The sequence below is a fragment of the Mobula hypostoma genome, chromosome 15 (genome assembly GCF_963921235.1).
Source record: "Mobula hypostoma chromosome 15, sMobHyp1.1, whole genome shotgun sequence".
Classification (NCBI taxonomy): Eukaryota; Metazoa; Chordata; class Chondrichthyes; order Myliobatiformes; family Myliobatidae; genus Mobula; species Mobula hypostoma.
Window position 1 is genome coordinate 56,522,493 of NC_086111.1, and position 22,854 is coordinate 56,545,346.

The 22,854-nt window shown below is 37.5% G+C and overlaps 1 protein-coding gene across 4 annotated transcripts in view; it reads left to right on the forward strand.

The window, feature by feature from the left end:
* The window catches only part of wnk2 (WNK lysine deficient protein kinase 2), a 169,418-nt gene that overhangs the window by 95,108 nt on the left and 51,456 nt on the right, over window positions 1-22,854 (forward strand). For 3 of the 4 annotated variants that reach the window (XM_063068119.1, XM_063068120.1, XM_063068121.1), the window contains exons 13-20: window positions 6,114-6,172; window positions 7,798-7,963; window positions 8,053-8,169; window positions 8,273-8,443; window positions 9,121-9,153; window positions 9,254-9,284; window positions 13,128-13,247; window positions 14,264-15,492. In XM_063068119.1, coding sequence (XP_062924189.1) covers window positions 6,114-6,172; window positions 7,798-7,963; window positions 8,053-8,169; window positions 8,273-8,443; window positions 9,121-9,153; window positions 9,254-9,284; window positions 13,128-13,247; window positions 14,264-15,492 — 1,926 coding nt within the window. The remainder of the gene's footprint in view (window positions 1-6,113; window positions 6,173-7,797; window positions 7,964-8,052; window positions 8,170-8,272; window positions 8,444-9,120; window positions 9,154-9,253; window positions 9,285-13,127; window positions 13,248-14,263; window positions 15,493-22,854) is intronic. The other variant, XM_063068122.1, reaches the window with a different exon arrangement.

Sequence of the window (22,854 nt, forward strand, 5' to 3'; positions counted from 1 at the left end):
TGCTGAAACCCACATCCAAGTGCTTGTTATTGCTGACCTAGAATATTCCAGTGGACTTGTGGTCAGTTGAATATGTTCTACTTTGGGAAGCTGGTGCTCGGGTTTCTACAACTTCAAACTTAGCGGAGGCCCGGTGATTTATAAATGCGTTCAAGAGTTAATTGGAATAGCATTTAATAATCTGAAAACTACTAGTTTGACCCCAGCAAAGTGTGGTGATGTTAGATTAAGGGAGTTTTATTCTATTTTTAGTAAATCTGGCAAGCTTTTCTTTACAGCACATTGCATGAGATGGTGGATATTTTGAATATAATTTGATAAATTGTGATGAATTTTAACATTACTATTTTGAGACAGCATTTGATATTAAGGAAAAATCTATTTTGTGACAGTACACTGCCTTTTGGCCTTCGTGCCTCCTGCTCACATGGATTTTAGAACCCGGCAATCTGGGGGATTTGCTGATGTGGGCCTCACTTGTTTTCGTCCACAGTGTTTGCCAGCCTAACATCCACAGATGTCCTTTGTCACATATCCACATTGCTGGCCTTTGACCATGGAGTGGAGGCCTAGGCTCTGGCATGACTTCTAACTCCCCCACATTGTTGTTTCTAAACCCTAACTCCCCCTTCTGTCAGCAAAACCATCCCTACAAACTTTTTTAAAAAAACAACTACGTCTGAGCCATGACCTTGACGGAAGTTTTTTTTTCATTCTTCATGTAAGGAAGTGAATGTAAGTGTTTATTACAAGTAATTTACTTATCTGTTACAGTAAACTAAAACTTTTTACTTAAAAGTCTGGTAAGCACTATCAGTTTCTTTCAATGTGACACCAAGAATCTTTAGCTAGAGGAGTTTCAAATTGCAACAAAGAAATTAACATTATTATGTCAAAATAAGATTACTGAAACACTTTGTGCTAGAACATTGATATGCTGTAGTGTACACAGTAATATTCTGAGAATTAGAATGTTACGTGCCATGTGATAGTGAGAACTTCAGTAGTTTGTTGTCGATTCTTGCTCCTGCGCAGCATTTTTCTTTGGTTGTTATGATGTTTCAGCTAATTTGAAAAAAAGGTTTATACAATGTAGCAAATACTTGTAAATTGTATTATTATTTTCTGCAAGATGCATTTAATTTTTTAAAAATTACCTTGTCTAGAATTTTCATTTGTAAAAAATATGGAATTGCCATTTCACTGTTCAGTGGTGTTTGTACTCTTTCTAGCTCTTCCATAGTTGGATTTATGGGACTAATCTTTTGTGTGGGAGGCACACTTGGACATAAATTCCAGGAATTTTTTTATTATGTTCCCTGCTAATTATATAAAACCCTGTGGTATTAACAGATATGCACTAGTTACAGATATTAGTGATTCTGTCTTGGGGCTTGTCAGAGATTGGTGTTGGGACTATTGTTCTTCAGACCTTTCATTTGCAAGTTGATCAAAGTGTTGAAGATCTCTGTGCACAGCTGATAATGGTGCAAGCATTTCTTTGAGCTTTACAGATTTGAGAATCTATTGTGGACAGAGGAAAGCGTGTAATTGGCATGCAGGGCCCAGAACCAATGACAGTTGAACAAGCAAAAATATTGCAAAGTTCAAAGCACCTTTCTGGGAGGCTGTTTTTCAGAATAACTATAATTGAATTTGTAGGATTTGATGTAATTTATGTATAACTTTGTTTTATTCAGTTGTTTCATCATGAATTCTGATTAATTCATCAGGAACACCAGATAAAAGCTGCTAAAACATGTGAAATAAGAACCTGCATTATACAGTATGTTTCATCAACTTGGAATGTTTCCAAACACTTCAGAACCAGTTAACTATCTTTACTGAATGTTGTAATAGGCGAAAGTCACAGTCATTTTATGTATAGGAATGTCTTACAAGTTGCTGCAAAATTTCCAGAATCTGTTTTCTAGTGATGCAGATGGAAAGATGAGTGTTCATCAGAGCATCCAACTGCCTAAGTGAATATTGAAGATGCCACATAATATTTTGCATTTCCTTGTGGGGTGTATTCATTTTAAGTAGGAGAATATAAAAGCAAGGATGTAATGCTGAGGTCAGACCTCATCTGGAATATTGTCAGCAATTTTGGGCTGCATATCAAATAAAGAAAGTCCTGGTGTTGAAGGTCCAGAGGAAATTTACAAGAGTGAGCATGAGATGACAGGGCTAACATGAGGAGCATTTGGTGGTTCTAAGCCAGTAGTTAGAAGGATGAGGGGTGATCTCATTGAAATCTACCAAATTTGAAAAACCTGGATAGAGAAGTTATGGAGAGGATGTTTTCAGTAGTAGGTGAGACTAGGACCAGAGGACACATCCTCAGAATAAATGGATATCCCTTTAGAACAGAGGTGAGGAGAAATTTCTTTAGCCAGAGGGTGGAGAATCAGTGAAATTCAGTACCACAGATGGTAATGGATGCTAAATCATTGTGTTGATAGCTTCTTGATTGAGGTGTCAGAGGTTGCAGGGCAAAAGTAGGCGAATGGGGTAGAGAGGGAAGAAAAAAATCTGCCATATTCAAACCACCCTGTCTGGCACCAACAATCATTCCACGGTCAAAGTCACTTGGATCACATTTCTTCCCCATTCTAGTGTTTGGTTTGAACGACAACTAAACCTTTTGACCATGTCTGCATTGAGTTGCTGCCATATGATTGGCTGATTAGATGTTTGTATTAACATACAGTGTACAGGTGTACCTAATAAAGTGACTACTCAGTGTAGATTGAACAGCACAAGGACAAGCCCTTTGGCTGTCAGTGTCTGTGTGAAGCATTATACCAAATTAAACTGCTCCTGTCTACCTGCACATGATCCACATGGCTCCATCCCTGCATATTCTTGTGTCTATCTTAACAGCCTCTCAGGTTCCACTATTGTATCTGCTATTCTTATCACCCCTGAATATGTGTTACAGGCATCTACTATTCTGTGTTTTTAAAATAAAAACATCCCCCTTAAACTTCTCCCCACCCCCTCATCTTAAAGCTATGCCTATTAGTATTCAACATTTCTACCCTCAGTAAAAGATTCTGGCTGTCTACACTATCAATGCCTCCCATAATTTTGTAAACTTCCAAAGTTTTGCCCTCAACCTCCAATGCTCCAGAAAAAAACAATCTAAGTTTGCCAACCCGCTCCATATAGCTAATGATTTGCAAACCAGGCAGCATTCTGATAAATGCTTCTGTACCCTCTCCAAAGCTTCCACATCTTTCCTGTAATGGGGCAACCAGAACTATATGTAAATCTTCTATTTAGAAGTGTGACCTAACCAAAGTTTTATATAACTGCATCATGACTTGAGTATTGTACGCTATGTCCCTTGCAATGAAGGAGAGCATGTCATGCCTTTAGCACGCAATCTACTTGCATTGCCACTATCAGGAGGTATAGTCTTGGGTCCCAAAATTCCTTGGTACATCGGTGCTGTTAAGAAAGTAAACTTAGCTTGTCTTAATTTTTAGTCCTATGACATTTAATCCTTTAAAAGCACTTTTGCAATTCTGTTTGCAATCACTAATTGTTGTACATGGCTGGAATTAAGTATAGATTTTCTAATCTTGTGTCAGTCGTATTGTCAAGTTATGTAACCAATATGTTTAGTATATTTTGGTTGAAATCAGAAAGAAGTTATGCATATAAATACATGGAAATACAATTAATTAGAACCTAATTATCTTTCTTTCTGAGCAGTGAAAATGTTTCATGCATGTCTTACAACAAAAATAACTTGGTGCATACAGATATTTGTTTGTTTCCTTGAAACATCAAATAATTGTTCCACTTCATATTACTCAAGTAATAAATAGCTAAATCAAACATGTATAAGAGGTTGATCCTAATCTCTTTTTATTTGATCTTGGTCGGTTTGCTGATCGTGCTGCCATCATTGAGCTCTTTAACCAGGGAAGAAATGGGAAAAATATGCTTAGGTTCTCCATGCAGATAGCCGACTATATTAGCATTGACGTGACTTTGCTGTGGCAGGGTATTTTGTTTGGTTGAGTATCTTTCTACTGTTGAGCTTCAAATGAATAGTGTCCATCTAAACAAAGGATTAGAAATTTAACAAGAAGTGTTTTGAGGCACTAGTCTCAGGATTGAATAGAATTATTTAATCTTTACCAATTAAGGTAAATCCAGCTAGAATTCAACTGTGCACACTCATACATTTTGCACTTTATTGATACTTGGGTGTTTTTTTTTCCATTCTTTGAGGTGGCAGGGAACTTTGCTAGCTATTAAGTTCTTAATATAGAATGGGTACTGCTGAAAAATTTCGTGCATGATTTTCTTTAATAAAATCAACGCAAATCTTTATAAAATATATGTAATAATCTGGTGTGTGTTATGTGATAAATTGCTAAGTTCATTTTAATATATCAATGTATTAGAGAAAATATTTTTTCTGAATTTTGAATTCTGCAGCAGACTCACTAAAACAATCTATGAAATAGATTACTTGCAGCTAATTGCTGCTTTTGATGTATATTGACTATTTAACAAATTAAGTTTATTTGTAAATAGTAATTTCACAAACTTCATTTCACTATTCATTTAATTAGATTTCTACCTCCAGATGCATCAAATACCAGTTATATTAGTAAAGTCTTTAGTTATCCACAACCATACATATTCTAGTGGAAACTGATTTTTCCTGCAAACAAAACAAATGCAAGTGCAATTGAGTGGTCTTCCATATTTCAGTACAACAGAAAATACCGATGCAAGGACAGTTATTAAACCAGCAAAGTCATGCACAGATTTCTACTGACTTTTGAAAGCATACATTACATACTTCAAATTAGTTTCTTCAATAGCAAAAATTAGTGTGTAGAACCATGGTTTATAATTCTGGCTGATGAAAGTAAACCAATGGAAGTACATGCTGTATTATGTTCCATATAGTACTAGTCACTATTCAGAAGTTATGAAATCCTGTATCCTTGATCAACTATGAATGCATATTATTCAGTATACTCTCAGCCATCCAGCATCCATAGAGAATTGGTAGGTACTAGTTGCATGAGAATTGCTGAAGACAAACATTGTATTCCCTTACAGAAGACAAACATTGGTGTTCCCTTACAGAGACCTTTAAATGAATTACCAAACTATATTTTATCACTGATGTTGTACTTGGATCTGAAACATCACTGTCCTTCCCCTCCCCCCCCCTTACAAATGCCGCTTGACTTGCAGAGTTCCTGCTGTAGATTGTCTGTTGCCCCATCATCTACTTTTTCTTATGTCTGTGTTTTATTTCTCTGAGTGAACAAAAACTCTAAGCTTTGCCATTTGCAATATTCATAAACTGAAGAACCAATATTGGATTTTTTTCTTAAGAATGTTTTGATTTTCACTCTTTTCCACTTCTTTACAGATTACTGTTTTCTGTTACAAAGTTAGAGTTGCATTTCCAATTTCTGACATAGGTAGATAGGAGAAATTGTACAGATTATATAACACTGTTGGAGGCTTCCATTTGTAATCACAAAGCATTGCTGTGCTATAGCTGATAATAGATGGCATTTGAAGAAAATCACAACATAATCTTGCATGCCAACATTCGTTTACTTTTTTTCTGGGAAAAGTTTATGAAATTGTTTAATATTTTGAAGGCTTTGCTGATTGTATGATAATTTGAAATGCATAGATAAAGATCAGCTTTATTTGTCAAACAAATAAAGATTGAAACATCGAAACATATTGTGAGGGGTTGTTGTGTCAATTCAGACCAGCAATGATATTGCTGGGGCAGCCCAGCAAGAGTCACCATGCTTCCGACACCTTGCCCACAACTCACTGGTATTCTAACCATATGTCCTTGTAATGTGGGAGCAAATTGGAGCACTCTGTGGAGGTCCCCGCACTTACGGACAGCGGTGGGAATTGAACCATGATTGGTGAAAACCGATTGTGTTAACCACAATGCTACCATGTGGTCCACATTACAGATAAATGAGTTTGCTGTGCTAAATCTTGTAGAGCTATTAAGGATCCAAAGTAATTATATTGGAATATTTGAGATTTTGAAAGGCCGCAAACTGTTATATTTAAAACACTTGTATTTCTATGAACAGGAGATGCATCCTCAACATGATAAACAGCAGACAACAGCATATGGTAGTTCTTGCGATAAGTAAGTACTATGGCAAAAATGTGAAAATATTAACACATTATCCTTAGGAAGCATTTACTTCCGAATCTTTGTGACTTGGCTAAGTAGAATAAAAGGTAAAAAGCGTAAAACTTCGAATGGGATTTTGATTTCAATTCCTATCTGCCAGTAGCCATCTCCTCCACAAATTTCACGACACATACCAGTGATAATAAACCTGATTCTGATTCTTCTGCCACCACCCAACACAAAAAAAATGAATTTCGTTAATTGTTACTATCAATTTCCACAAGTGCTTTCTTTAACAACTTTAGAACTATAACAAAGGTCCATTTTAGTTTCATGGAAAAGCTTCAAACTCCAACAATAATAGGAAATTCTGGAAGTACTCAAAGCCAGGCAGTCTCTGTGGAAAGAAAGAGTTAACATTTCAGGTTAGAGTATTTTGTTAAACCGCATAGGAGGGAGCATTCCCAGTTCTAGCTTAGCACTTTCAACCTAAAACATTAACTTTATTTCTTTCCTCAGATGCCACCTGACCTACTGAATGTTTCCAGTATTTTATATTTGTTTCAGACCTATGGCATCTGTAATTTTTATTATTCTTATGCAATTTCCAAAGTTTAATGCATGTTAGACTGGGAACATTTGGTGGAAATATAGATATCATTTGCATGAATAATCATTTTCCCCTTGAGTTGTGTTGCACTACCATGAACTGCAGCAGTCAGTGTGATGAAAATTTTTCCTGAATGTGGTTGTACAGAAAGTAGTTAGTGGAAGACTTTGAGATTTGTGAAGTCAATTACTTGCCTCCAAACTTAGCCTCTTGCCCTGCTGAAGTGGTGATGTGTCTATTTCAGTTTAGCTTATGCTTTATGATAAATGCAGGATTAGCTGGTGGATTTAAAGATTATACTAATTGTGAGGAAATGGTTAGACCTTTTGTTATAAAAGATTGTCATTGTCCAGCACCTGTGCGGCATGGCTTCAGCCTGCAGCTTGTCAGCTCAAGCCTCAATGTGAAACCTAGTCTTCCTATATGTGGGTACTAAGTATCTTATCATCTGCAAGTTGTGAATATTATTAGATAGTATGCAGTACTCAATGAATATTCCTACTCTTGACCTTGTGTTGGAGCTCATGTTACCATTGAAGTACTGGAAGTTAAAAAGGGCAAGAAAACTCCCCTAAGAAACTTGTGCATGAATGTGCTTGGAATTGTGTAATTGGCCTTGACCAGATGGGCTTCTTGGTGATGTGTGATGCTACCCATCAGAATCTTTTCCTTCTCATTACTTTTGATTTAAATTTTGTTGATGCCACACTTGGTTAAGTTTTGCCTTATTAAGGGGAGTCTGTCTTGCTTCAATTATGGACACTACAGTCATATTCCATAAAATGGAAAAGTGAATTAATGAAGTCTATCTAACAAATACAGTGCAAATTATAAGCTGTGACAACCAATTATTCTTCTCTGTAGTTTAGTTACCATAAAGGGGTATTAAGTTGCATTTAGGCTCCCATTTGAATGAATAATTGAGTGCTTTTGCTTTGATCAAATACAAATAAGAATGATAAAAACTAGCATATGATTCATATTTTTGCACTATTTTGGCTGAACACTTATTTTGTTTTTGCTATAGTGTATTTTCTGATGCTGCATCGGGAAAAGAAATGAGTGATGGATATGAAGGAATTCATACCAGTGGAAAACAGGAGAGTAAAAGTTCAAGAAAGCATCATAGGAGATCTACACGCACTCGATCACGACAAGAAAAGACTAATAGGCCCAAGCTGACTATTCTAAATGTGAATACTTAATTTTTTTGATAAAATGTGGCCTCTGAATATTAGGTGAAATTATTTTAAGGTCAGAACTGATTTTCACTTTCTCTCAGGTATCAAATGTAGGAGATAAAATGGTGGAATGCCAGTTGGAAACTCATAATCACAAAATGGTAACATTTAAATTTGATTTGGATGGGGATGCTCCAGATGAAATAGCAATTTACATGGTAAGTAATAAAGAAAATCTAACAAGTTGATTGGCGTAATGGAGCAAAATCAGACTGACAAATATAAGCAATCGGTTTAAGATTTATGTACTTTTATAAACAGGTGGAAAATGATTTTATACTGGAAATTGAAAAGGAGATTTTCATAGAACAGATGAAGGATATAATGGATAAAGCAGAAGATATGCTTACTGAAGAAGCAGAGGAAGAAAGAAACTCTACACAAAGTACACATTTTCAACAAGTTGCTGGCAAAATTGAAACAGAGAATCAGGTTTGTAACAGGTTACACTCAAGACTTTGTGTTGTTAACTTGACTTTGAAGGTTCATCTTGGATAGTAAATGTGTGTATCACTAAAATTGGTATCAACTCTGTTTCATAACTTGTGATCTCTAATGTACACTTTGTGGGGAAAAAAGAATCACTATTAGGAAATTCTGATCTTTTCACAGCTGTAGGATTATTGTTAAAGTTCCAAATGTAATATCGCCTAAGTATCACCTGGTTAGACTTGTACTGCATATGTTCATACCGCCTCAGAGTTGCAGCATAATATATTTAAGAATTGATTCAAATGATTTAATATTGTGAGTATTATAATTTAAATCAGTATTTTGGACTCTGAATTAAGAACAGTTGTTTTAAATCAAAGATATTAAGCAGTGTAAAATATGATTTTACTGTTATAGGATTTTACCTGGTAAAGAATGGAATAACCATTTTATATTTGTAATCTCTACAATAAATTCATTATTTTTTATTTTGTAGCCTTTTTGACATTGAGTAAATTACAGAGGTTTATATTGAAATTATATGAACATTATTTTCTTTTGTAATTACAGTAGGTGTTAATATTTAAACTTGGGTTTTTTTGAAAATGCATTTAGATAAAATGGGAGATTGTTTTAGCAATATTAATAGCTTGACCATACATCATTTTGTGTTGCAGCATCTGTGGAGAGAGAAACAGTTAATGCTTCAGGTTGATGGATTTTCATCTGCCGTTTCTTTGCTTTTCAATTATCTTATGTTCTTATAGGTTCTAGTCTAATGCTTGTACCATTTTCCCTGTCACTATGCAGATGTCAGCTCCTCAACAATGTCAACAGAATGGTAAGTAGGTGCATTTTAACTTTGGAAAAACTGAATACATGGTTCATTGGATTGTGGTGCTTAACAATATTATTTGATGATAATAAAGATATGAAGCAAAATGAATGAAATTCACTGACATTGTACTGATATTTTAAATTCTCTTGACAGACAAGCTTACCTGTGAAGTGAAAAGTTGTATTTTGGGTTTGGGATGGTTTAAATGTCGATATCATTGCACATCATAGCCAGTTGTTGGACCCCCCACACCCATATAATTTGCAAGTTACATGGAATTCTGGATGGGGTCAGCCTACCAAATATTGCTTTGTTTTTTGGAATTACATCAGTGTATTTTGGAAGTGTTGCATTTCTGGCAATTCAACAATTAAAATGATTATACTTATTTATTATACTCAAAGTAATTTGCAAGTTAAAGTAAAATCAAAATTAATTTTTTATTAAACTTAGTTGTTAAATAAATAAATCTTGTGTCAGTTATTACACATTGCATGTTTAGCATGCCGGGAAGAGATGCAAATAATCACATGTTCAATAGGACTAATACTTGTCCATTGGTATTGAGAAATCTCCTTATAGCTTTTTTTATTGTTAAATCTCTTTGCCAACAATCCATAATAAAAACGCTTACATTTAAATAGCGCCTTTAATGTAAAGATATCGTAAGTGCTTCATAGTGCAAAGAGACAAAAATAGGTGCTGTATATGTATATCTGATTAAAGGTTTGGAGTTTAAAGGGAGAGGTATTGGTATTTCAGAATGATATTCCAGAGTGCAGGGTTCAGACATTTTTGAAGATGGGTGTTTGATGAGAAACTTTCATCATTGTGGTCAGTCAGCAAGCTTCACTTTTGTGGTGACCTTAATTTTTGTGGTCTTCAGGGACATTCATTTGGTATCGATAATAGTTAATTCCATGGAAATTTTTAGCAGGAGAGGCAACTCAGAATGTGGGCACGCCTGCTATAGCTCCTATTAGTATAGTTCTGGAGATCTGTCATCGGAGCATACAAGAAATTTAGGTCTACCTACTGCTTAATGACCTGGGCATAATTTAAGACCTAATTCGGGTATTATATCTATCAATGGAAAGATTGAATACTATTTATAGGTGATCATAACAAGAAAGATTTTGAGTGGAAGCAAGGATGAAGTGGGACACAAACTGTTAACTCCCAGAAATGTGGCGTTAGCTGTGAAGATTTAAGTGTAGGAGTTTGACAGGAGAATGCTAAAACTTGCAAGTGGAAGACTGAAAGGAGTTCAAAGAAATAGTTCTTTCAAAACTGGCTGTCTCAGAGAAAGAAGGATAAAGTTAGTATAGAATCAGTCAGGAAGTGTTGAGAGAATTTATTTACATAGAATTAGACAATTATATAGTGCAAAAGCAGATCATTCAACTCTGCTCTTGGAGCCAGGTTGTGCTCCAAGTCTCTCATCTTATTTGTTCAGATTTTACAGAATGCTAGAAAATAATTTTTAAACGATCAATGGTAATATCTGAGAGTACAGTGAGCAAATTAATTAAATTTCAATTTAAACACCTGTGTTTTTTAGATAATGAAATAATATTCACAGTAAAGATTCACCACATTATGGGAAGGTCCAGAGTCGGCTTAATTAGGAGACAAGTATGCACTCAGTGTACACCAAGTGTATTTTGTAGTCTACTAATGTAGTTCATCCACTTCAAGGTTCGACATGTTGTACGTTCAGAGATGCTCTTCTGCATACCACTGTTGTAACATGTGGTTATTTGAGTTACTATTGGCTTGCTGTTATTTTGAACCAGTCTAACCGTTGTCCCCTGACCTCGCTCATTAACAAGGTATTTTCATCCACAGAACTGCTGTTCACCGGATTGTTTTTTTGGGGTTTTTTTTGCAGCATTCTCTCTAAATTTTAGAGACTGTTGTGCATGAAAATTCCAGGAGATCAGCAGTTTTTGAGATACTCAAATCACTCTGTCTGGCACCAACTGTCATTCCAGTCAGTCACCTAGTCACATGTCTTCCTCATTCTGATGTTTGATCTGAACAACACTGAACCTCTTGACCATGTTTGCATGTTCTTGTGTATTGAGCTGCTGCCACGTGGTTAGCAGATTAGATATTTGTACTAATGAGCAAGTGTACCTAATAAAGTGGCCACTGAGTGTAGCGTGATTGCTGAAGATGCTGTACTATAATAAACACAATTTTGTTTGAAAATAAGGGAGCTTGCTTCAGTGAACCACGTGATTTGCAAAAGGCTTTGAAAAATGTGGTAAGCCACATTCAAGCGTACATAGAGGTTGAGAATTTATGAAATGTCACATTTATAGTCACACGAGATATAATTAGTAAGAAAATTGAGAGATTTTACATCAGATTGAAGACTTGGGAGAGACTTTAAACATGCTTTAAAGGTTAGCATGCATGTTTAGCATGTGATAGCATGTTTAAGGACTTTGGGGGAAATTTGAATGGTGGAGTTGACACATTATTTGAAAGTTGACAACTGCCTTGAGATGGAGATAATGTTTTATTAGTGTTTGGTGTCTAAGGAGAAGGAATTATTTCCCCAAGTAATTTATAATTCTATTAAGATATATTAAAATGTCTTGAGTTACATCCATGTCATTTTATTTATTAATTTGTGCCATAGGTTTTGCTAGATGGGGCAATATTTATTGTTCATTCCTAAAATTGCAAGTTCATTTGATGAAATGGAGTTCTATGATTTTGACATGTTGAGGAAGAAGAGATGGTAATATAATGCCAACTTGTAAAAGTGCAAATTGTTGGATTGCATGTGGTGTTAGTGTCCCTGTGTGTCTGGTCCCCTAGTTGAGGATTGGAGTTTGGATGATGCAGTGAGTTTTAGCATTGTCTTGTTATGCTTATGGTGGTGGGGAGTCTGAATATTTGAGATGGGATTGGGTGCTGATCAAAAACTGCTTTTTCTAAGTGTTTTGAGCTTAAATATTGTTGGATGTTAAAAACTTGAACAGATTAGATATGGCTAAGTTATTTCCCATGATAGGGGAGTCTAGGACAAGAGGGCACAACTTCAGGATTGAGAACGTTCGTTTAGAAGAGTGATGCAAAGAAATTACTTTAGTCAGAGGGTAGTTAATCTGTGGAATTTGTTGTCATGTGTGGCTGTGGAGGCCAAGTCATTGGGTGTATTTAAGGCAGAGATAGACACTTCCCTGATTAGCCAGGGCATCAAAGGGTATGGGGAGAAGGCAGGGGAGTAGGGATGACTGGAAGAATTGGATCAGCCCATGATTGAATCGTGGAGCAGACTCGATGGGCTGAATGGCCTACTTCTGCTCCTATATCTTATGGTCTTATGTAATTTTAATAAATCAGGCACATGGAGAATTATTCCTGACTAGTTCCATGTACATCCTTATAGGTGATGAATCAGCAGGTGAATCAGTCATTGCAGACTACTGAGCTTCCAAGTTGTCCTTGCAGTCTCAGTATTCATGTAGTTGGCACAGTGAACTATCTGATTACCAAGTTATTGCTTATGAGAAATCTAATGGTGGTATTGATATCAAATGTTAATGAAAGGTGATTATAATCACTCCTGATGGACATGTTCATTGTCTGGAGCTTGGGTAGTTTATTATTGGAAAAACAGTGAATGGAACTGAATATTGATCCTGAAATTGCACTGTGCATTGCATAGCAAAGCACACTCTTAAAGTCAGAAGTCTCTGCTCTTTAAAACAAGTGGGCTCAGTACGTAGTAACAGAATTGATTAACATAGATTTGAAAAACATGCATAGTAAGAAGAATGCTGTATACTAAGGTGATCAACTGCTGATGCATTGTACCATCTTTGTTAGTGTTGCATACTGGCCGAAGATGGTTTATTATATGTCCAGTTGTGGAAAACAGTCCAACAAAAGAGTCGGAATCGGCAGCAAATGTTCCTTCAAGTAAACCACCAGCAGCTTCGACCCTGGGTATGATCTTAGCATTATTTAATTTTATTTCTTTTTATTGAAATATAGCGTGGAACAAGCCCTTCTGGCCCTTCAAGCCACACAGCAGTACCCCAATTTTACCCTAGCCTAATTACCAACAATTTACAATGAACCTACCAACCGGTACATCTTTGGACTGTGGGAGGAAACCATAGTACCCAGAGGAAAGCCACGCGGTCACAGGGAGAATGTACAAGCTCTTACAAACAGGAAACACAAAATAATCTGCAGATGCTGGGGTCAAAGCAACACTCACAACACGCTGGAAGAACTCAGCAGGTCGGGCAGCATCCATGGAAAAGATCGGTCAACATTTCAGGACGAAATGTCGACCGATCTTTTCCACGGATGCTGCCCAACCTGCTGAGTTCCTCCAGCGTGTTGTGAGTGTTGCTGTTACAAACAGTGGCAGGAATTGAACCTGGGTCACTGGTACTGTAAAGCATCGTGCTAACCACTACGCTACCATGCTGCCTATAATTGTTGAGCTTGCACATTTTGAAATGGAGATGAAATAAATTTTTACAATAACAGAAATTGCTGGAAATACTTAGCAGGTCAATAAAGGGTCTTTGACGTGAAATATTAACTCTTTCTCTTCCCACATATCCAGCTTGATCTGCTGAATATTTCCAGTCTTTCTTTCTTGTTATAAATTTCCAGCATCTGCTGTTCATTTGAGTTTTTAAAACTTGTAATTTAATCAAAATACTAAATTGATTTCCTCAGTAAATATTGCTGATTTAAATCTGATAGAACTGATTTATATTTAAATTTTCAATGTTTAATAGTACATTTACACTTTGGATGTGTGTAGCATTTAATGTTAACCTATTGACAGCATTTAAAAATTTGTTATCTGCAATATTATGGATTGTATATTTAATTTGAGGGGAAGTCAAATAAGTCAGTACCTTAGGTTTTAGGAGCAATTGTTCTAAATTAGCATTAAATTAACATTTGTAGAAACTTAAAACATTTTCTTCAATTTTCAGAAACTGAAAATGCCATTGAAGACAAGCAAATGGATTCATTAGCAACACAGATATCTGGTGCAATAACTCCTGCTCCTGCTAATGACATCACCTCTGGACATCACATTGTTCATCCTCCCTCAGTGCCAGTGTTGTCTCATATTAGTGCCCCAGCAAATCTGCCTGTTCCAGTAATGTCCCCTAGCATTCCTACACTACAAATGGAAACTGAGGGTCAGTCTAGAAAAGAATTGCAACAGAGTAGTCACCAGGTCCATGATCCTGTTTGTAATGAATCAAATATTTCATTTCAAAGTCAGATTGCCGTTCATGAGCATTCAGAACTTCAATCTAAAACTGTTTCTCAGCTGCAAACAGAAGAGGAATCTGAAATAGTTTTCAGCCCCCCTTCAGTGGTGGACATGCCTTTCTCTTCAGTTGTTGATTCTCTTCCCATCCAATCAATATCCATTCAAACAGAACTTTCACTTCCTACTCAATCTGCAGAGCCTAGTCCACTTCAGAGCCTTTTTTTGGAGCAACAGGTGCCTGTTATGCAAGCGTATGTGCCTGATATCTCTCAATCTGTTTTAATGCAACCTTCCACAAACCAGATTCAATCCTCTGTTTCCATTTCTGGAACAGTAAGTAACACTTCAAGTTCTCAGCCGCAGAGTCCTGCACCAGTACCTACAAGTATTAATCAACAGTACCCCGCACAAGCACAGTCGCAGTCAATTACCGTGACTGGTGTTATTAGCAGTCAGCAACAACTTTCTCTTGTAGTTGAATCGGATGTGGAAGGCCCACGTAAAATTGAATTTATAGATAACACGATAAAGTCGTTGGATGAAAAGTTACGTACTTTATTATATCAAGAGCATGGAGGGATTCTTCCTGTTCATTCAGCTACAGAATCCTCTGAAACTGCTGCTGCGACAGGAGATGTGAGTTGCACAGAAGAGCTATCCTCTGAACCCCCCGGTGAAGTGCTTAATACCACAGTTTCTATGGCAGTTTCTGTACATGATGTAAAGAATATAGATGCAGCGGTCCATTCTGTTTTGCCAATTACCCAAGTTCCGGTTATGGGATCACCACCAAGCTTCTCTAGTCCACCTGAAAATTTATCAGAAGGAACTTCCAGTCAAACTGTTTTGAGAGAGGGTCTGTACCAGCATGTGAAACCACCTGTATTGCCTGTGGTTGGAGACCCCACTTTGATTACAAAGCCTGGATTGTCTGCTGATGTAAGTCATATTTGCTTTTGTATTTGCTAGAAATATTGTCTTTGGAAATGTATTTGGTGTTGAATTAAAAAAAATAGTGTGCATAATATTAATGTCACCAGATTGGTATTTAATTTTTGGGTTCCATTTAGTGTCAGACCTGGAATGCTTTTCTATATTTTCTGAACCAGGATTACTCCAATGACTTGCTAGTAGGGTGAAGGAGATAAATTTGTTGCCTTAATAATGACCAGATTCAAACTGCCATGTTGTTTCTGAATCAATCCTATTTGACAAGATTTCTCCTTGTATTAGTTCTATCATCTGATCCAAGCCAAATCTTACAGTTAAACTATACAAATATGACCAGCTTCGTCCTGTAGTGTTACCAAACTGTTCTTGGTATAAAGCTTTGTAGATTCTGCTGGGAGCTTATTCTATACTTTTTATATTTGCTGCTTCTCTTAAGTGGTCAACATGCAGTGTTGATTGATTAGTTGAGGGAAAGTTTCAAGGGAACTGGTATTAATTCTAAGGCTGTCATTTCCATATGCTTCTATAATGCCATTTCATGTGTTTCTCTGTTGATGAAGTATTGTAAGTAATGAAGTAAGACCCTCGATTTAAAAAAAAATGTATTTGAATAGAAGTGTTTAGACTATGGTGCAGATCTGTTATTTTAAATACAAGTCCCTATATTCAGAGTGTTGCTGTTTTGACAGGACTAGTATGTGTTTTTGTCAATCCCAAATCAATGCCAGGATTTTTGCCCAATGTTAATAGCATTTTTCATAATTACTTGATACAATGGAGTAATCTGCTGTGCCATTTCCGAGGTTAGCTACAAATCCATTGCACTAGCAGGAAACTGAAGTTGTATATTAACTCTGGTGAATATAGGCCCAGAGCCATCAAACACGCTTCATATGACAAGCCATTCAATCTTGGAATCATTGTTGTTTCTGTTTAACTATGTATCAATTAAATAAAAGCATGCATGTGCAGATGAGGTTAACTTCAATATTCACTTTGCAGAGGGAGGAACAAATCAACGTGCATGGGTAAGTTATCAGTCAATAAGTAGTGTTAAGGGGAGTTATTGTGTGAAAAGAAGTAGATCCATACATTGCACTTCCTTCTCCTTCAGATTAATGTAACATAAAATGTTCAATTTCCCTTTAAAGCCATATTCCAATAAACATGCTTTCACAATAAGATAAGATAAAACTTTAGTTATCCCGAAGGAAATTATCATTGCAAGGTTGCTCAGTTAGAAATATATACTTTAGAATACAAAATGTAAGCATCGAGGTATGAAAAAAATACAAAATATGCATTAAAAAGTAATAGTGCAAAATACAGCTGGGTAATGAAACCATATACTTATATACTTGAGGAGTTGTAGAGTATTGTAGCCACAGTGAGAAAGGATCTCCTGTGGCGTTCAGTGATGCACCTTGCTGGAATCTGTCTGTTACTAAAGGTGCTCCTCTGTTTGTCCAGTATGTCATGGAGGGGGTGAGGGGGGATTGTCCATAATTCTTCGTAGCTTCTGTAGTATCCTCTTCACAGGCACAACCACCAGAAAATCCAGTTCCACCCCCAGTACAGAACCAGTCTTCCTGACAAGCTTATCAATTATCTTGGCGTCAACTGCTCTCACCCTGCTGCCCCAGCAGACTACAGCATAGAATAGAATGCTGGCCACCACTGAGTTGTAGAACTGCAGACATTGAATGACCAGAGTCTCCTCTGGAAGTACAGTTGGCTCTGTTCCTTGTACAGAGCCCCTGTATTTTTAGTCCAGTTCAGTTTATTTTCCAGATGAGTTCCCAGGTATTTGTACTCCTGGATGATTTCCACATCCATTCCCATTGTCCACCTCCCTGAAGTCCACTACCAACTTCTTTGTCTTGGTGCGCTTGAGCTGTAGGTGATACAGCCCACACCACTCAGCAAAGTTGACCACCACTCTTCTGTACTCAGCCTCTGGACCTTGGCTGGTACAGCCCAATACTACCGAATGATCCAAAAACTTCTGCAGGTGGCAGGACTTCAAGTTGTATCTGAAGTCTGAGGTGTAGATGGTAAACAGGAAGGGGGACAGGACAGTCCCCTGAGGTGCTCCTGTGCTGCTAACAACAGTATCTGATGCACAGCTCTGCAATTTCACAAACAATTACGGTCCATAACTATCTTCACTTTACTAAAGATTCAGTCTTTTGGGTGGCACTGTGTTTCTTTCAAGATAGTGCCTTTTGACATGTGGAATGGCATCAGGTTTGGCAGGTGTCCTGTCAAAGACAACTTTCTCTGCAAGTGTCACTTTGCTGTTAGTGACAGGATCATCACTGGTAAGTAATTCTGGTGGCTGTAATGTGTCCATCTTGTTGGATGCAGAGGATTCAGGTGTATTGTTGGGCTGATCATCTTGTAGCTAGTCCACATGATGTCTCCATGTATGATCTCCAACATACACTGTGTACATCAGTGATCCAGTTCTTGTAACTTTCCTATCGGGTATCCACTTACCTTCTTGGTAATCACACGGTAGGACTTCTGTCCAACCTTGAAAATCCTTGCTGATTTACTTGGCAACTGGCTGAACTGTTTATTCTGCACTTCCCTCCATAGATCTGGTTTCAGAAGCTCTATGTGAGATAGCAGATTCCTGCTCATGAACAGCATGGCAGGTGTTTGATTTGTCATCGCATGAACAGAGTTCCAATACCACAATGTAAGTTGTCTACCTTGTGGTGTAGAGAAGTGTACTCCTTGTCCATAGCTTTAATGGACTTCTTGAAGGTTTAGATGGTTGGCCTCTGAATCTAACAAGGAGCACTCTTTCTGATCTTACCAGATGTCCTAAAAAACTTTTTGCCATGTTTTCATTCATAAGAATTCCTACTCCATTAGTATGGGATGTTCCACAAGAATAAATTGTAAGAAGAACATTGAAGGTCCAAGTATTTTAAAATCTGAAGTTTGTAATGCAATAAATGAGATGAAGAAAGGAAAGGCAGCAGGTCCTGATGAATTAGTAATAGAACAAATTATCACCCTTGAAGATTATGGAATTGAAAAACTTACTGATTTAATCAATGACGTTTATGAGACTGGAATAATACCAAAAGAGATGAAAAAATCAGTATTTATCACTCTTCCTAAGAAACCTGAAGCAATAGAATGAGAATTACATAGGACCATAAGTTTAATGAGTCATATCACTAAGATACGTCTAAGAATTTTGATGACTAGAGCTAAAAGTAAGATACAAACTGAAATAGGTAAAGAACAATGTGGTTTTGTGAAAGACAAAGGTACAAGAAACGTGACATTGATGTTAAGGATACTATCAGAATGTGCTATTCAAGTGCAAGAGATTTTTTTTTTGTTTTATCGACTACACAAAAGCATTTGATAAAGTGAAACACAATAAGTTATTCAAAATATTACAGGCAACTCTAGATCTAGATTCGAAAGACCTCTGCCAAATCAGAAATCTGTACTGGGAACAAATTGCCGCTGTAAGAATAGATGGAGAAGTGAGTCACTTTACGAAAATCAAGAGACAAGGGTGAGTTTTCTCCCCTGATTTGTTTAGTGTGTACAGTGAAACAATATTACAAAAAATAAGAGACATTTTGGGTATCAAAGTTGGCGGTGAAAACATCAATAATTTTAGATAAGCGGATGACACTGTGTTAATTGCAAATACGGAGGAAGAACTACAACACTTAATTGATATAGTTGTTGAAGGAAGTGCAAAAATGGGTCTATTTATCAATTCCAAAAAGACAGAATGTATGGTGATATCCAAAAAGAAGGAGAATCCTATCTGCAGGCTGAGAATAAACGAGGAAGACATAAAACAAGTACAGAACTTTTGCTACTTAGGAAGCTGGGTGACATCAGATGGCAGGTGCGACATGGACATCAAAAGAAGAATAGAGAGGGTAAAAGGCACGTTTATGAGAATTAAAAGTATACTGAACAACACTAAACTAAGCATGACAACCCACCTCAGAGTACTGAAATGTTACGTTCATCCGGTTATGCTATATGGCTCAGAATGTTGGACAATATCTAGTAACATGAGAAAACGAATTGAAGCAGCAGAGATGTGGTTTCTGAGGAGGATGCAAAGAATATCATGGATGAAACGAATACCTAACGAGGATGTCATGAACAGAGCAAGCACAAAAAGAGAAATAATGTATGAGATCATGAAAAGGCAACGTGACTTCATTGGACATGTGATTAGGAAAGAGGAGTTAGAATGCACGGTAATTATGGGAAAGATTGAAGGGAAGAAAGCAAGAGGAGGATAAAGACAGATGGTGATGGAGACAGCAGCCAGAGAATTGGAAATGAATACCAATGAATTGATCCACTTGACCCGAAACAGGAGTGTGTGGGCCATGGCAGTCAAAGCTCAAACTGGGCAAGGCACCTGGTGATGATGATGAAAGGTTTAGATAAACTTTTCATCTAACCCATTCATTGCTGGGTGGTGAGGAGCTGAAATGTTTGAACCCTTTTTTTTCTTCATGAATACTCTGAACTCTTCTGATGTATATTGTGGTCTGTTGTCATTCACAATTTGTTCTGGTAAGCCATTTCTAGAGAAGGTGGTTTCTTCTCTGAGGACTGTCTTTTTTGAAGTGGTTGACTTAATTGGTATGACCTCAGGCCACTTTGAATGAACATCCACAGCAATCAGAAACATGGAATCCTTGAATGGTCCTGCAAAGTCATTATGCACTCTTTGCCATGGTGAAGGTGGCCACTCCACGGGTGTAACAGTGCCTCTGGAGTGTATTTTGAACTTTTTGGCATCCCAAACAGCTTTTGGTCAAATCTTCAATCTGTCTATTCTAGGCCACCACACATAGCTCCGGACGAGATTCTTCATATAGGTATTCTTCATGCAGTTTCTCTAACACTCTGGTGCGCAGTTTAGAGGGAACCACAACATGAGATCCACACATCAGCATTCTTTGACATACCAACAGTTGGTCTCGAATCACTGATAACTCTGGAAACATAGGGTTACCATGAGCAGGCCATCCTTGTATGGTGATATCATAGACTTTTGACAATGTCAGGTCATTCTTTGTTTCTCTTTGTATTTCTGAATTTGTTGCAACTGATCCACCAGTGCTGGGTGGAATAGCTCTGCTGGGTCAAAGAATGATGACTTCTTCAGTGGCCAACAGTGGAAGACGTGACAGTCTGTCAGTGTTGCTGTTTTGTATGGTATCCTTGAACTCTGTCATTAAGGGCTTCTAGGAAGACTAAGGGCCTCTAGGTTGATCTGTGCATAGCTGTATTCTGCGCTTGTCAGTGATCTTGAAGCAAGTGCAATCGGACATTCAGATCCATCTTTCATAGTGTGTGACAAAACAACACCAGTGTCATAGGGGGGGACATCGCACGTCAGTCTGATGGGCAGAGATGAGACATAATGGGTGAGCAGCTCATCTGACGTTATTAGTGTCTTTATTTCCTTGAATGCTCTTTCACATCTTTCTGGCCATTCACACTTTGCTCCTGTCTGTAACAGTGCATCCAATGGGTGCAGTAATATTTGGAAAAAACCAGTGGTAGTAATTTACAAGGCCTAAGTATGACCTGAGTTGTGACACATTTTCTGGTTTGGGTGCCTGCAGCACTGCTTCAGTCTTCTCTGGTGACTTGCATAAGCCATGCTTGTCAATGACATGTCTACAATTTGAGATTTCATTCTTGAAAAACTAACATTTCTCTCTCTTTGCATGTAGACCATACTCATTCAGCCTGGTAAACACTTTACAAAGGTTCTGGAGGTGCTCTTCATCATTCTTGCCAGTTATGATGACATCAAGGTAACATTGTGTTCCTGGGATGTCTTGGAGCACTTGGCCCATTGTTCTTTGCCAAATTGCTGGAGCTGATGCAACGCCAAAGACAAGACGGTTATACTGGAACTTGTGAATGTTGATTGTGAGGAACTTCCTGCTTTACTCCAAAATCTCCATTTGCAGATACGCTTGTGACAAGTCAATCTTTGAAAGCCTCTACCCACCTGCCAAAGATGAAAAAATATATTCCATTCATGGCAGGGGATACTGTACAGGACACAGGACAGGGTTGATACTTACTTTGAGAGTGCATTTGGGAACAGCTCTGGCCTTCTCTTGATCACTGGGACAATGGACGTGGCTCAATCACTCCACTCAACCTTGGAGAGAATGCCAGACACCTCCAAGCTGTAAAGTTCAGCATCTACTTTAAGCATAGTGCATAAGATGCACTTTATGGAATTCTGGTGTTGCTGCTTCATCCAACTCAATTCTGGCCTTCCTACCTTTAAGTTTACCAATACCCTTCTCAAACACTTTCTCCTTAGCATTACGCAGCTGTGACAGTCTCTGGTTAGTGCTACTATTTGGTCTGCAGTTGCCTGTTGATGACACATTGAGAGATTTGATTATGTGTCAGTCTAGTTGGATTTTTCTCAACCATTCGTGCCCAAGAAGTGCTGACCCTCCGCTTTTTAACACACAAAGCTCTAACTGATGTGTTTTGCCTCCGTACATCACATTTACTTCTAGTTTGCCTTTGGGAAACACTTTTTTCCCTGTGTAGGTCTTTAGCATTACAGAGGTCTTTTCTAATTGTAGCTTAGAAAACAGTGTTGTAGCTAGCCCCAGAAATTACAGACAAAGCTGATCTTGTATCCAGCTCCATTTTCAGTTTTACACCAAACACATCTGCTGTGATCTATATGATTTCACAATCTGCTTCAGTAATGCTATGCAGTTCTAGGCATGGCAACTCACTTTGCTAGACTCTGTTGTCAGATTCAGTTTCACATTCAGTCACTGTGCATTTGTTTAGTTTTGTGGTTGGTTATTTTTCACTCTGTGTGGTTTTTCTCTTTGGTTGTGCTTTTTGTCTGACTTGCACACTGTCTGTGACACTTTCTGCAAACTTTTTCTTTGAACCACCAGTCATTTGCATTGTGGGAGGATTTGCCACATCGATAACATTTTTGGCTTTTTGCATCATTCAAAGACATTTATGCGTTTCACATTCTAAGCTCTTTTTCTTATGTTCTGACACGTCCTTTTCTGGTGTCTCCAATGTTATTGCAATGGTCAATGCCTGTTCTAAGGTTAGGTCTCTTTTTGACAATAGCCTCTTTTGAGTGCTTTGACTATGCATGCCACATACAAGCCTGTCCCTTAATGCATCAGAAAGTCCATCTCCAAAGTCACAGTACAGATGTCCCCCGCTTTTCGAACGTTCACTTTACGAAACCTCACTGTTACGAAAGACCTATACCCTGTTTTTGCTTTCAGAAGCTGTTTTCACTGTTACGAAGAAAGGCAGCGCGTG